The sequence below is a fragment of the Temnothorax americanus genome, unplaced genomic scaffold (assembly GCF_048541705.1).
Source record: "Temnothorax americanus isolate GAGA-0224 unplaced genomic scaffold, ASM4854170v1 Scaffold6, whole genome shotgun sequence".
NCBI classification, from domain to species: Eukaryota; Metazoa; Arthropoda; class Insecta; order Hymenoptera; family Formicidae; genus Temnothorax; species Temnothorax americanus.
Window position 1 is genome coordinate 5,109,050 of NW_027509751.1, and position 16,851 is coordinate 5,125,900.

The 16,851-nt window shown below is 42.9% G+C and overlaps 1 protein-coding gene and 1 long non-coding RNA gene across 3 annotated transcripts in view; one reads left to right on the plus strand and one right to left on the minus strand.

Moving 5' to 3' along the window:
• Positions 1 to 16,851, plus strand: part of LOC143904975 (uncharacterized) — a 244,551-nt gene that overhangs the window by 83,722 nt on the left and 143,978 nt on the right. For both annotated transcript variants that reach the window (XM_077420022.1, XM_077420023.1), the window contains exon 3: positions 4,887 to 4,989. In XM_077420022.1, the coding sequence (XP_077276148.1) occupies positions 4,887 to 4,989 (103 nt within the window). The remainder of the gene's footprint in view (positions 1 to 4,886; positions 4,990 to 16,851) is intronic.
• LOC143905320 (uncharacterized) lies at positions 10,546 to 12,057 on the minus strand. Its single transcript, XR_013259163.1, has 3 exons — positions 11,664 to 12,057; positions 10,838 to 11,303; positions 10,546 to 10,760 (listed from the first exon to the last, which is right to left on the minus strand). It is a non-coding gene; the product is annotated as an uncharacterized LOC143905320 (long non-coding RNA).

The window sequence follows — 16,851 nt, forward strand, 5'->3', positions numbered from 1 at the left end:
GATTAATGCTAAACGTTAAATAATTACATTTTTTTGTACATTCATATTATAACCAAAATTTAAAGAATTGTCAAGGAAAATTAAATAAAACTGTCAGTCGATTAATTAAGAGAATGTTCGACGTCCGCGTCGTCGATATTCAGCGTCCCCTTTAAGTCTCGTCCATCATCTTTTTCTTTTGTTCACTTGACGCAGAGTACTTCGAATAATAACCATTATCGCCCACAAATGACGCAAATGACGAACGTCCGTACAGTGTTTTCAAGTAATGATAATTAGTGGAGTGTCAAGAGATCTGATTTGTTGTTAGGCGATATTAGTTTCTCGGAGACGACGCTCGCGGAACACAATGGCGCACTGTGGAATTGTGTCGTTGGCTCGGGCATTGATAATAATTACCAGGATAGCGGACGTTATTGAATGGAAATTTTGCATAACTCGTGTAATCCGTATCCGGGCAATTAATTATTATACCGCGATAAGTCGCGATATTATTTTGTCCGTCCCTTGAGCAATACGCGGTCGGGCTGATTGCGCGCTAGCGTCATGTCATATATTATGCACGCATCATCGTGTTGCGTACATGTGCTTTCCAGCTGATTTCGGCGTATTTCCTCAATCGCTTAATGCACGTCCCGCACGATGATCATCATAACGATAACTCAATGACAATGTGCGATGACGTCGATCTCTCCCTAAATACTATATATCTTTCAAAGTTAGAGAGACGCGAAAAGTCGTTTAAAATAATTATTGTATATACATTATGCTGAATATTTTATTTAATCATGCATTAGGTAGTATACCGAACTATATCATAAACAAGTATAATTGCAAATACAGAAGAAATTCTGAATAAGCGACGCAATAACAATATGTATACACTTATATAATTCTTATAAAATGACGTATAAGATAATTGGATATTTTCGTTGAGGTTAAACATTTTTATTCTTTCAGAAGAATCATAATCAATAAAAAGAGATTATAAAATTGAATATTAATTTACAGTGGCATAAGTATAGCGGAGAAAATCGAAAAACACCTGTAGACATCGAAATAACAAACTGTACATCATTACTGGTCTGTTTATTATAGCGCATCAGTTAAAACTCTGTCGCGTTCTTTCGCGACATACCGGCGTTCCGGAAAATCTTTACTGATCGAGAATTTTTGGGGGTGCGATCGATCACGATCCGTATATGACAGGCTCGATCGATCGATCGTTCGGTGAACGGCTCTCGGGAGCGCATGGCACGCAGTTAAGCGGGGTCTCTGTCTCTCTTACTCTTTCGCTCGACAAAAAGCCAGCTGCCGTGAACGTTAATTTCGGCACGCGCGCCGCGAGGCTTTTTAAGCGCCGTGATACAACGGAAAGCGCAACGTGTAATGCAACTCAGCGCAACACCACGCGCACATCCGAAGGATGCAGCTCGTTCTAAATATCGTGCACCTTGCGCTTCGTTAATTACGAGTTGATAGGGTACGCGCGCGTTTCCATAATCCCTTTTTATGCGCGACTTTCGATGTACGAGGACACGTAACACAAATCTCGAGAACACGTATTCATTGACCGTCAATATCCTGCATTTTTAGAAGAAAAAATATGTGTACGAAAATTATTATTATAACAGTAATCTTTATTTCGTCCATAGATTCTACGGTTTTTGATCAATGTACTCAATATTACATTATTATATCTCTTGTTTATTTCCTTCTCAGAAGTATTACCATCCATAAGTTATCTATATGAATAATTATATAAGTTATTTAGTTCAGGAAAATATTTACGATATCCAATACGTATTTTCAATCTCCTTTTTTAAACACTATAGGATATTAAGAGCGTTAGACGGCGTATTGTGTGCTTACAACTCTAGATAAAAGTGGGTCGATAAAAATTGTAACAACAAACGCTAAAGATAAAAGTTGTCGTCGGAGAGGGGTCGCTTCCGAAGTATTAATCACGTAGGGAGATGGAAAGCGCCTTTAGAGAGACATTGCTGGAGCCGTTATCGCTCTAATCGAAAGACGCGGCGTACAACCGCGAGAAAACATATACACGATCGTTACATACATATGCACCCGCTCGCGAACGCTCGTGCATTCTTAAGCAGCAAGTATCGAGGAAGGAGATGATAAAACCGCGTGGCGGCCTACAGGCGGCAATAAATGTTTCGAGGCTCGTAAAAATGTTATTACCTTCTGTGCGGCGCGATACCAGAAGACAGCGCGCGAAAGTAAAAGGGGGATGGCTGAGGTGATAGAGACACTCGGGCCAGAAACCCGCCGAATCCGTACAGTCGTGCAACGGTGACGTAATAAATTGTGGACGAAAATAACTTGGAAAAAAAAAATTCTACATTAGTTATGGAGTTACAGAATCTTTGTCCATAATTATTTCGGCACAGTTGCACATTTTTCTTCATTGACATTGAACAACTTCCTTTTTAAATATAGTGTTACCTTCAAATTATTTACAGTGCAAGTTTTATGGGACTGTGATTGTATATTTTCGGATATATTAAAGAGTAGGCACATTTACGCATTCAATTTTACATTGATTGAAGTAGCTGAAGAAAACTACACCTCAGGCTATAGCTACACGTGTGCACAACGAACTTGGATTGTGAATAATTTAAAAATAGAGCTGATATGCAAACCGACTTGTTCTGTGACTAGGAATCACATTTTCCAGTTAGCTCATTACTCCGAACTCGACATGCATGTAACGCAGCATATTGATCGGACTTGATACGTGAACTAGACTTTTTGATTCGCACGTATGTAAGAGAAGTTGACTTTCTTGTTTCGAAAAAGACCTGAAATGAATGAATGCACACACCTTCCATGTAACTCGAGAAATGGCATTCTTCGTTGCGTGGGCAGTCTATTATCACATTCGGACAACAAATATATTGCTAGATGGAAGTGAAAAATCCAGGAAGTTTTACGTGTACAATATTAATAATGCGTAATATATAAATGCTATGTAGATCGCGCACAAATATATTTTTGCTCAGAATTGAATTTTTATTTTAAATATATCAGTGACGAATTATTAGTTATCAAATTGACACTAACGACATATTTTTCTGGAATTATTTACAGAAAATATATTAAGAGATGAATTAAGAAAAAACATATGCACACATAAAATAAATAATCAAAATGATATTCTCAATTTAGTCGATTGTTATAAATCTGTTGCTTTATAAAATGGAAAGGAAAAATTAAAAGGCCAATAAAAAAAGTTAGAAAATTATATTAATAAATTGGACAAAGATATAATGTAGAGAGCATTAATGAAATTCGCCTGCAAACAATAGGGAAATCGCCTGCGAGGCGCAAGATAACCGCGCGCGCACGCCTTTTTTATTCTAATACAATGCTCCCTCTTACGCAGAGCAGCTCCGCTAATATCGCCGTATAATCTGTCGCCATTCCGAATAAATAACCTGCGGCGTGGCTAATAAAATTTCACCGCCTGCGAAATTTTGTCGGTCGTGTCGCCCTCGCGCGTCGCTTCTTCGCGCGACAGAAGATTCCCGGCGGATGCGTTTTTCACGGTGGCACGGGATACTGTCTATATAAAGACACATAGCCGAGCAGGGCAGGAGGCGGCACAGCGTGCACCGCGGCGCTTCATTTGTCTTTATATTAACGCTGCTGTGTAACGCCGTAACGGCGTTATGACGACAACACAACGGGTAGCGCCGGCGTCTACACTGTCGTGAAACAACTTTTTTACCCCTCTCAACGTTCTTTCGCTGCCCTTTTTTTCGCCTCTTTATATAAACCCGCTGCCGTTTTACGAGGGACGAAGGCAGCGCGAGAACTGCCTCTGATTCCAAATTATTACCCGTGCGAACGTCGCCGAGGGTTGCGTCTCCCGGCAAATTGCGTTTTCGCTGATACGGATGAAGATGCACGATGATCGGGACCGAAGATAAAGTTAGGAAAGCGTACCTATATTTATTTAAGTGTTTATTATGAAAAAAAATCAACTTGTTCTCAAATTGAATTGATCTTTTTGGCGAAAAAGAATAAACCGAAAGAAAATGTAATCATTAAGTGTCTTCTGTCATTATTTTAAATAAAATAACGCAACAATTAATGTTAGAAAAAATACTTGAGAGCTGTAAAAGTAAAACTAAAATTCCTTGTTATTGTATTATTGAAAGAGTAAATAAACTCGCGGTATATATATATCTAAGAGCGATACGAGAAGCGATGTTACGTAAAATCTCGGACGGTCCCCCAAGCACATTAGCGCGATAATTGCGAGTCGAAGTTTCCTAGTGCATATTCGTGTTGCTCGCGGGCGAACTTTCTATAATAGACACGGGGTGGGCTGCGAGGCGGAAGGGATGCTGCCTTCTCGTCTCGATGCAGCACGGCGACGACGAGATACGTCGATATCTCGATGTAGATACATACCGACCTGCAGGTAACTTGCAGCAGCGCGGAGAATAAAGTTTTCTGCCGCGTTTTCGTATATATAAAGTAATACCGATACGCGAGGTCGGCTCCTTTTCTTCTGCTCGAGGGAGAGGGGGGAGGGCAGTATTGGATGGTCGTTCCCAGGAGGTTAATTCCGAGTCGAAGGGCGGAAAATATTCACGGTTTCTTAAAATCCGACGAGCTTGTCTCTTACGAGCTTCCTCTGGGGTGGCGTTACCCCGAACGGTCACTCAAAATACAAGGAACCCCTGACGCCCATTTTCCACTTGCCCACGGCGATCGTCTCTTAATCCGCGCGCATGAACAAAGCTTTTTTGTTAAGTAGAAGGCGTCGCTGACGACTCTTTTTAAACGTTATATGATACTTTTTCCCATATAATCTAATAATCTCTCTACAATCACGCACTTGTTTTTGATTGCAGTCCATTCGCTGCACGGTGAACGGCTGCTCCTGCGAATCCTTCACACCCGGAAAACGTCATCTGCGCTACTGCGAGAACTGTCATCATGGATGGGTGCCTCACGGTAAGTCCAAGCACATTTCGAAATAATTATAGAGCGTTCTGCGACATTGGAATTCTCGCGTTTCCATCGGGCAAACCTTTGAAAAAAAAAAAAAAATAGAGGACAAAAGAACGCGAAAAAAATGAATTGCGGGAAGATTTTTCCCGGGGATATGCCGGCGCCCTGGTGTCGCGTGCGCGCACGGTTAAACGCAAATTTTCCAACTGTCAGCATACTTCATCCGACGGGCCCTCAGGGACGAAATTCAATTTTCCAACGATGACCGCCGCCCAACCCTCGTTGGGCATCGCGACCGCGCGCCACCCCTTTGCACAATAGAAAGGAGCGCTCGCGCGTACGCACACGTATTGAATATACGCACGTATTCGCCGATATAAGATGTCGGGATACTTTATGCCCTCATAAGTTCCTGAATTCGAGGAGGTGATCCAGGGGCCGGTCCGGCCACTGTTTCGCACAGTTTCATCGTCCGGGGCTATCTCGACACCCGGGTGGCGAACACCCGTACGCGCGCGCGCGCACGCATGTACGTACGTACACGCGCATACGTCAAACCGCGCTTAAAATTCCGCCTGCTTGACCCCGCGATAGATTGGACGCGGCGCAACATGGAATACATATCAATTTCGGGCTTCTCCTTTTCCGCCCGATCCCGCGGGAACGCAGTTGCACGCGCGTTCTCTTTCTCTCTTTTTTTTTTCCACCCGATTCTGTCCGGCTTCGATTCTCCGGCGTGTTACGTCGAAACAAAAGGTGTGTCGCAATCTCGCGCGCGCATTTCGTTGCGCAAAAAGGCGCACGTTGCGAGCGGCGTACGTGGTAATTATTCTCGCGGATTGCCGGGTTCGCGAATACTCGTCGAAGGCGGATTTAGAGAGTGATTAACGAACGCTTTAAGGTATAAAACGCGAGCGTGGTGCGTAATCAACGAGATAATCGAGCAATCAGACACTTGTCGGTCGCTCGCCGATTAGCGTAGTTTCGCATAAATTTTTGTAGCATGCGCTTTTAGCTTGTGCGTAACCAATTAGCCATTAAATCTGTTATTTTCACGTGGCATCGGAGAGATATGATGAATATCGAGAAAAGAATAACGGATCTGTTGCTATTGTTGTTTTATATACTCGTTTTGAATGTATATCGTATATCAATATATATTATGTAACTGTTGGCATTTTAAAACAGAAATTTTCGTAAACTTACTGCAATATCGAATATCATAACAAATGTCGAAAACAAATTCATTGTTCACGTAATTCCACGTTTTTATTGTATCATTAGGAAAAATATCGGTTGCTCGATACACCGATAATCCTATGTCTCGTGTTCTTGCATTTCATAAATCAGCATTCTTGTATGTCATTCAAAATTATCGATATAAAAGAGAAGACCGTAATAGGCGGAAATCAGTTTCGAAAATGCGAACGTAGTCCTTTCTGTTTCGATATGACTGGTACGAATTTAAGGAGGCTCTTACCTCGATCATAATATGACAGATCTTTATGAAATTAATATATGTTGTAAAGTGAACCACAACGGACCGATGCCCAAAACTTGAGCATAGGTTGACGATAAAAACTGTAAAAATATCAGTATTAAAATTCGCATTTTTAACACAGGGCATATGGTAAACACTAAAATTTTTACCGGAAGTGATGTATTTTCTTGGCAAGTTTGCGAGCCAGGTAAACAAAAAACTAAGGAATTGTAGTTAAAATAATAATCTTTCTAATGATAAGAAGAAAACTTGGTGTTGACGATGAGTTATAAAAGATATTGTAGTTTTAATATGACGTACGACAGGTTAGGCGAATGATCTTCCGAGTGTCAAAATAGCGCGAAGTTTCTAACCTCACTTGCACATGTCTTTTCTCTGCGCTGTATGGTAGCGGCATAATTATTCTCTCGCGCATTGACAACCTTTATTTTCGCGAATTTTCCTTTCATTTTCCCTCTCAGCATTCTCACGTTATATCTTTCTTTTGGCTCCATCTCTTCATCGCATCATTCGTTACAACGCTACACGGCTACACCTCACTTAGCTGCAGACTGCTACAGACGACGTTGTGACACGCGCATGTTCTGCTCTTTAGCACTGACGTAGTCAACTGACTTATTGTATAAATTTTAATATTTACACTAATAGAACATATAACTTACTCTTACACTATGTAAAAATCATTATTTATTTTTTTATTTAATTTTCCGATAATTTTATAACCAATTATTAATGATAATTTTTCGGTTGCTACATTGATTAAAGCAGCCGGGTAAGAGCCTCCTTAAATTAAAAATCTCGTGGCTTATCATTGCTCTTTGTTTTAAACCGGTTTCGCGGATGAGAGAAAACGGATTTGTCATTATTGATCCGTCAGTGATTAGGATAATAATCTATGCACGTTCGTAGCGGTGAAAGTTGATCATGCGTAACGGCAAAATTATCATCGAGATAACGAACAGTATCAATTAGATTACGCGAATTGGATGTGACGCGTGCAAAAAGTCACATTCACACATGAGCATATAGTGTTATTATTCTTTTTAATAGGTAATTGTTAGAAAATGTTTACAATAGAAATTATAAGTATCTTATATTTTAATTATTTAATATATACTGTTTAGCTTATATATATATATATATATATATATATATATATATATATATAAATTTAAATATCTAACATACCTTAATTTAATTTGGCTCAAGTTCTCAACACCGCGTAACCGGACTTAATTTATGTTTCTGATTTTATATTGAGGGCTTAACACGTGTCGAACGAACTAAGTAGAGCATTGTTAGCTGCCACTGAAGGTACGGTGATGCGCGAGGGACACGAGACTGTGAACGAAATCACGAGTAGTGCACTGACAAAGGCCTTTTTAAATTGTAATGAGCTGCCAAAGAGTGAATTATGTGCCGTCCAAGTGCCATCGAGTCCTCGGCGAACCCCATCCTATAAAACCCCGCCATGCACGCGTATATATCCTGGCATCCCTGTGGCCGATTGGCCACCCCACGTCATGAATATATTTACATTGATCGGCCGTCTCGGCATTTTTCATTTGGCTCGTCGTTGTGTTCGGACGGGCCGAAGTGTGTCCATCCCTTCGATACTTTATTTATATCGACGGGATGGGACGTGTCTGTCTTTTCTCCATGCAGTTTTCATCGCACGGGAACTCGCGTATGAGCGATGAATCCGGCCCGACGCTAATGATCCTTTCGTCCTTGTCCGGAAATCCCTGGAGTTTAACAAGATGGCTTCCTGGGCCGCCCGTGCTCGCGCGAGACGCGTATCGCATATACACGAACCGTCTAGGATCGGAGAGAGAAAGAGAGAGTTTGCTTTAAATGTCATATTTATAAAGCGTATCTTGCAAAGCTTGTACTTGATGAATTCTGACTGTAACCGCCTCACATTTCGAATAAGGAGACGATATCGTTTGATGTTCATAAATCGTTTTCTATTCTCGCGTCTCCCGCCAGATAATTTATCAGATCATTTTAAGCATATACATTTTTACATCGCATAATATTAATATTTTTCCCGTCTCTCGCTTTGTACCTCAGACATCGTCGTACCTATCTCAGATATCCTACCCTAATACGATAAAGCGCACGCGCCATCAGCATCGGGAACGATCAAGGAGTAACCTTGCGAGACCATTACACGCGGATTAACTTAAGCCGCGTTTTACGTACGTACGATATCCACGGCGGTGCGAGAGAGCGGTATATACGGGCGGCTGGTCGCGCTGAAATAAAAATCACGGAAAAGTAGATGCGCGCCTAATGAAGGGTTAGAATGGACGGCGGGGTACAGTTACGCGATTAAAGCCTCGATGTCGAGTATATAGCGACCTTCTTTCCGCCGCGGCGTAACCTCGGCGATAAGAGGATACGCTGCGTACTCTAAATTCCATCCGCCCTTCCTGGGTAATACACCGGGAGGAGCAATTTAGCGTACGGCTTGGCGCTCGACGAGAGGCAGAATTTTCCGAAGTTCGCCTTCAATACTTTACGTGCCTGCGCGAACCGGTCATCTACGCTCCAAGCAACCCTCGGCCGTCCACAATCTAGTCCAATTAAATGTTTTTCACCGCGGCGCGCTTCATCGTCTGTCCAGTATTCGGTTTATCCGACGTCTTTTCATCGTGCCAGGCGTACACATCGCGGCACCTGACTCATAAAGCCATCGATTACACTCTGTCGATAATGAGTAGTATCCTTTATTACTCGGCTCGATGTATCCACGCGAGGCTCATTTCAACCTAAGAACTGCCGTGATCCGTCGGCCGAGCGCATTGACAGAAGCGATTAGTATCACGCATCACGATGAAGTGTTGTTAAAAGAAAACAACGTACTTGCTTGTCTCCGTTGATTAATCCTCGATTACTCAATCTTAGATTGATACTTTCTCACACAACGGTCGATCATCCAGGCACGATCGTAACATTATTATTAATTATTTGCTATTTATTCATTTTAGCTATTTGTCTTGTTAACTATTGTCGTTTTCGCCTCTTGGAGATACTGTGGTAATAGTTTAAGGTCTATCCTAAACCTCCCCCCCCCCCCGACCAGAGATAAGCTTCCGTAAAATCGTACATCCGATTTTACGATTCGCCTAACGCGAAGAGGAGGAAGACGCGTCTCTCGACAACAAGAAGACGAACTATGCAGTTACGAACGGTGACAGGGTTGAAATGTAACATCTGCGCCTCCATCTGCACTTCTCACCGATCGGCAGCTGGCGGAAGATGAAGGAGGGAAAAGGGCCCCGCGGGGCCCCGAAAAAGACGTCGAACTTTGGCCCGCAAAAGGGCTACGCACGTCTCGGCGCGTGCACGATAAATCATTAAAAGGCGTAGCCCGGAGTGACGCCGCGCCGCCGTTAATAAACGCACCACCAAACTGTGAATTACGGCGGCCGTGAACGAGCGGGGGTTGCACTTGCCCCCCTGTCGCGGTCTTTGTTTCGCGTCAGCCTGTGATCAAGCTCCGCCAGGCAATGAGGGATGATTTACCTTCCATTCCGCGAAACACGCATTCGCAATTATTTATCTGGACGCTTATTATAGATCTCTCGATTATGATGTTTAAGATCTATATTTTTATTACGAAAACATCTAAAGGTAGGAGCATTTAAAAGTCTTTTCTGATGATTATAATGTTCAGTTTTTTAAACTTTGAACAGTCATATTATAATTTAGAGTCACGAAATAACCGGAAACAACGATTTTTGTCTTTAAAATTTTTTACATTTAACCCTTAATATATGCTTTACGAATTTTGTAATTAACTTTGTAACGTTTACGAAAATTTACTTTGATTGTGCAGATGTCAGTATTTTAACACAGAAACAGTTAACAGAATTCTACAATTAAATGCAATATCCTGTATTTGTTTATACGAGAGATAGTCTCGTTTCTCTACATTTAACTATAATAGAATAGAATTATTTTTGTAAGGTATATATGTCAATTAATATGAGTCAGGTTACCATCGTCTTAAACATACGACGTTCGTAATGCGAATATATTTCATTACCGGTTATATGATTCCATCGCGTGGTGCGAACGGGAACAAAGTTTAGAAGACTTCATCGTGGGGTGCTGCATTATGTCCTATCAAAAACACCGAGACGCGTCGTGCCTTTTAAAGCTTAAAAACACGGGCGTATTTGTTCTAATACGAAACCGATGTTAATGGCAATACATCATAGCCTGGGTCGCCGGCCACCCTATTCCACCCTTCCTTCCCTGCCACCTAGAAAACGTCACCATGAATCACAGCCGAGATGCTAATGTACCAATTTATCTCGTCCCAACTTTATTAAGACTTACTTTTTCTCGGCGCGAAGGGAACGAAAGACCACGGCCGTCCACGCCGCTCTCGCTCGTCTCGCCGGGACTTCAATTTACACATTCATGTGCATACAAACGTAATACGTATATGTATACGTGCGTAAAAAAAAGATCGATATCGGGTGGGTGAGAGAACATCTATAGGCAGCGTCGAGAAACGGACTGACAAATTCCCGCGACGGAATACACGCTCGTAAATCATCGTCCGGTTTGGCGGCCGAAAGAAAGATGACGAGGTCGTCCTCCGTGGTGCTCCTCAAAATTCCTTCGGGTGTGACGCGTCGGCCCCGCTGTGCCGCATCATTGTCTCATCGTCATCATGTTCTATACACGCGAAAACTCTCCCCGTCTCCGAAATCGCTACGCAGGTCCATTAACGCGCCGAGCGCCGGAGATGGCCTGCTTGCTATTTTGCACGCGGAGGCTTTGCCGATGATATGTTGCACTTAAGAGATCGATAAAATTTTGTATTTTTGAAAAATATTTGACGAAATGCAAAAGAACGCTTTATATATCTAGCATTAGCAATTATTCATATTCGTTCTAATATTTGATATTTGATATTATTTAATAGACACATTCTGAGTTTTGCTAATAAAATCTCTGCATTAAAAGGAGGATTATGGTCGCGTTCGAGGACATTAATGTTTTTCGCGATCAATTACGGTATCTAGATGCCTTATATGGATATCCGAAATCCATCAAAAATCTTTTACCAAGCTTTATTAAGAACTAAATAATAATCAAGAAATGTTTTAACGATACCACAAATTTCTCACACACATTAGCGTCGTCAATAAGTTACCCGACGTCCGTAGTTAATCCAGATTCCCAATTATCCCGTCGATAGGGTAAAACACTTGTCGAAGGAGCGAGCAAAGTGCACCGGACGACGGAAATAGCTGCCGGGCTCTGCCATATGGGCACGACGGGCGTACGACGGCCAGAATGTCGCTCGATAAATCCGGCGGGCATACAGATTTGTCACGCGCGCGAAAATAGACGTGGAATAAGCGAGGGAACCTGGACCACGGAGCGCGACGTCGAAGGCAGGGAGGGCGGGGGTACGAGCGAGACGAGCCCGATGCACACCACGAGAAACGGCGGGCCGCGAGAGGGATGAGGAACGGGGACCGGACGCAGTTGGTGGGCCTCGACGTCGCCGCGTAAACACGGAGGCGCCGCGGCGCTTTACGACGCCTCGGTACCACGGCCGCTGTTTAACTTATCCGCGACTTTCTGGCACACGGGCCATTTTCACTGCCGGCCGCGTAACGACGACACGCGCTACATCGGCCCGAGACGCCTGTCGCGACGCCTTGCGAGGAGCCATCGTTGGCAGAAACGTCGTTCAAAATTGCAAACACGTTTTCGAATGCTCGAACGATGTAATCTCGCCAGCTTCTGGCTTGTAGGAAATATTTTCCCCGTATAGAGACGTAGACGCGTACAATCGTGAAGCTTGTGAGCGTAACACATCAATCACGAAAGTTTATAGGGTCTTCTAATTTTAGTTTTTCCCAGTTAAATGTATTTATCACAAAGTTGCGAGAAGAGACTTCTGTAAAACGTGCGTTTATTTTAACGACCGTCATCGTCATATTAGCGATGTTTTTTGTCAGAATGTTGGTAATACGAAGTTTGAACTCTCGGCATGCTGTATAAGGTAGCGTCGAGGGAAATTCGAAGGGACAGTGTATCGATTATGACGTCGACGGAAGGACATCGCGTCCCATCAACGCACCCATAGGTTCCGATCTTACGCTCGCGCGGCAATTCTCGGGATTAGGATTAAATATTGATGGCGCTGGCTGATACAGATTAATGTACATTCACCGGCACCTCGATCTTCTCAATCTAGCCGACGCGAGCGTTATTTGTCTCTCGTCCTCCGTCGGGAGAAACATATAGGGCCCCCTCCCTCCTTTCCTCGGTCGATTCCAGTCTCGCGCCTTCCATGACGAAGGACGAAGAGGGATCTCTGATTACCACCTCGGACGCGGCACGGATTGTCGAGTTCTCTTATCTGCTTCGTTTCTCTCTATCGTGCCAAGTTCCCGTTCTTGCCGCGTCCCCTTAACCCCGCGTCCCTCGCTAGCCCGTCCAACTTCGGTTATGATGAACGGTGTCGCTGGGGGAGGCATTTATCCCGAGATACAGCATCCTGGGGGAATCTATTAGCGTAGCTCTGGATAGATGCGAGCTTATTTACCCTCGCGATAACGTCGAATTATTTCGAGGAGCCGCGCGGCCGGAGATGCCTCCCGATGAGATTCGAGATGAAAAATATACACGTCTCGACGAAGAAATCAGATAAAAACCGAAAACACGTTAATATGAGAGATGGAATAATTTTTATAATTATTATAGACTTATTTTTTATTGTAACATACTGATCGTGATCTAATACCGTGTGTACGGTTTCACTAAGAACCACGCGCGTAATCGGTTATGTTATAATCGATTGGCGGTCGAGAGGCAAGATCGAGAGCGCGATCTCATTGCGGAAGTGCTCTGTGACGAGATCCGAGCCGATTAAAGAGTGCTGCGTAACGAGCGTTTCGGCCGTGATCGTTCGCTGTAATTAATGGCGGACATTGCGCCGGGACAGCCCCGCGTCGTGTAATAATCGGTAATTACTCGCGGTAATTAAATAATACGTTTATCGCGATGTGCGATCGATCTGCTGGGTGGCTCCGAATCGGCGCGGCGGTCGAGTTGCGCCGCTCATGAGGACGACACGTCTCGTCCTCAGCGAGACCGGGACGATAAATCTCTTCGAGTTTACTCCCGCCTTGGCGATTTGCCCTGAAATTCGAGCGCCGCGAGATAATGTGGCGTTGAACGAAGCCGAGCATCGAGAGTGGTTCCCGTCTTCCCGTCCGTCGCTCGCGCACGAGTATACTCGGCCCTTATTTTCTCACTTAGACACCATTCGACGCCGCGTCTAAGCGGCAAGTGTGACTTTGAATTCCATTTGCCTAATGACCGGTTTCGCCGACGTCTGCTAACTTTATCCTCGGCTTGAATCGATTAATTCTTTTTTTTTCGCGATTAAAATAGGAAAGCTACAAGAGAGAGCAAGTGAATAATAGATTGAACGACGTTGATAAAGCTAAATGTGAAATTTATAACTTTTATCACTTTCTCGTCGAGTCGCGCGATAATATTATATTGTTCAAGAAATATCAAGAGTTACTTGAGAAAGTCTTAATTTTTATTGTCAAATATTTTTGTAAAATTCGTCTTTGTCTTTGTAAAGCAGGCGAATTAGTTCTTTCTTAAAATTAGAAATTTATTAATAACTTGTAATATATTATCAAAACGTGTGAATTCCATACTTATTGTTAGAGATGCATTCGTCGTGCAATTTAGAAAAATGAGCGGCCGACATCTTTCTCTCGTCCGGCGCAGTCTGGCGAAACGCGGATTAGTCCCCGTGATATCGGGGCAAACAAATGGCGCCATTCTTCCGAGAAACGTTCCACTTAATAATACGGATAACCCCGACGTCCGTTTTTCATCTGTAAAGACGTTCCAGTTGCTCTTTCTTACACATTTGTCAGTCGCGGTCAGTTTTTGCAAGCATCGCTGTTCGTGATCGGACTGTCAAGTCGAAAACTTCTCACTTCCCTCCTTTTCGGAAAGAAGTCAAAAGGGCATTCCCCTTCGAAGAAGCTAACTCATGAGTATTCAAAACTGAGAATTATTTACGCACGTATAGGAATTCTATGAAAAGTATTTTTTTCAGTCAACTTTACCATTACTCTGATAAAGTTAGCCATCTCTTTACACGATGGCGTTTGTGATAGTATGATTAGGTACATTTAAAGACTTACAAGAGAGGCGTTTCAGTAAATTTTATTGTAAAGAAAATCAGTTTGAAAAATTGGCTGAAGAATTTTTAAATCAAAGATAATACAAGTTGATTGGAGATATGTATAGACTAAAAGTATTATAACTTTGGCATATTTTTTATCGTCATAATATATCTCAACATTCCAATTTGTATAGGACGAGATTAAAATGTATTTCTCAGCTATTTTATATTTTCTGAAGCGATATAAAGTGTTATTAGTGAATATGCAAAAGAGGACTAAAAAAACGATTGTGCAGCTGCTAAGCGGCAGACAGAATTGTGGGGACTATTTGACCGCAAGGGAAGAGAAGAGGATGCGGTCAACGGGGTCTTCGCGAGATTAATGTGTCGCCTCCTATCACCGGTGATTGACAGCCCCGTGACCGCGACAAAGTGCCGACGTCCAACGTACCATCTTGACCCTCCCTGCCGCTCCGCTTCGTCCTCTTAGTTTGTACACCAACGGCGACTTCTTCGGGAACGTCGCGTTATGGAGGTGCGCAATTACGGCCGCAACTGTCATGCGTTATTGAAAGTTTACATGCATCGTTCATTTTACGACAGCTTTCACATATTTTCTTTACCGTAGTTACGTGTGCTTCGTCAAATTTCGTCTTTATCTCGAAGAATATTTAAATCGGGATGTAAATTAATATTTGTGTAAATTAATATATCTAGTACAATTCTTTTCTTTTAATTCATAAACACTATATGACAAACACGTGCGTAATTCTTGCTCCGATATTATATTCAAAAATGTCGGGAATTACAAAGCCACCGTGCCTAAAGCCGTATCCGACGAGCTTCCATAGCCATAACGAAAGAAAAGTTTTGTAAAACAGGTAGCATTGCTTTTCAGTCGATCCCGCGGGTCTGTCGGCAATTAGCCGGGCGGTCGCGGGGGTAATTAGATGAAGGTTTAATTGCAGGCACACTGCCTCGTCGTAGCTCGTAAACGAGAAAAGCTCGCCTGTCTCCGAGGTGCAATTCCCCGCATATTTACATCCCCCGCGGGACGCAAAAGGGCTGCGGAAAGGGATATAAGGCAGGAGAAAAGGGCCCGAACGCGCGGCGGTGGTGTAGGACGAGAGAAGGCGGCGAGACGGTCCCTTTCGACGGGTTTACCGCTCCCCCCGGCCGTCTTAAAAGAAAGGGTTAATTAAAAACAACAAAAGCTATCCGCGCCATTAGCGCTCGTTTGTATGCGCTGTGTTAGCGTTACATCCGGCGAGAAAGGGGGGAAAGGGTTCTTTTGACGTACGACTTTGACCTTAACGAGGTTACGCGTCGGCAGCAACATCTCGGAGCATCTGCGAGGGATCGATATCGAGGTCGGCGATCGATCGGGGTGATGTGAAAAAAATATTCTGACCTCGAGAAGGGATTCGACCTCGGTCGACTACGGGGCACGCGAATCTTCTCGGTCGCGTTTACTCCCCTTTACTCCTGATGAGACTGCACTTCTGCGCGCGGAGGGAGTGCAGGAAAGGACGAAACGGAAGGGCGTGCGTAAGGTTCCCCGCACACGCGGAAGCGCGCCGTGTCACGAGCCACGAGCATTTTAACGTCTCATGGACAACGTAATTGGACCAGGGGCCACGTTACACCCTCAATTTGGCAAACGCAGATAACTATCCGGCTCGCCGAAACCGTCGTTATCCTTCTCGCGTTTCTTGATGCCGATTAATGATTTAGAATCAAATAGGACAATGTACTGCGGAAGCGTCGTTGTTATAGCTCCGAATGCCGAAGATACTGAATTTCTTTACAGTTTTTAGTATACTGATTAATTTAAAAATATGTAGATTGAGCTTATGGAAAAAGAGAATTTTAATTGCACACGAAAATCTAGGAAATTGATATTTATTTATATATAATAGTTCTTATATGTAAAATTAAGTAGTTTTGATCGGTTACTTATTATTATATTTTTTATTTTATTTAATATTTATATTATTTAGAGTATATTGAGTATTATATATAGTTATATTTTTATTATATATTCATGTCGGTAAGAGTTTAATAATGCACATGCTTTATTCCACACATTTCTACATAATTTAATTTCTTTACGTCAGTTGTACATTATATTACAGATAATTTGCTAAAAACCGCTGCTGAATTTTCTCTAATG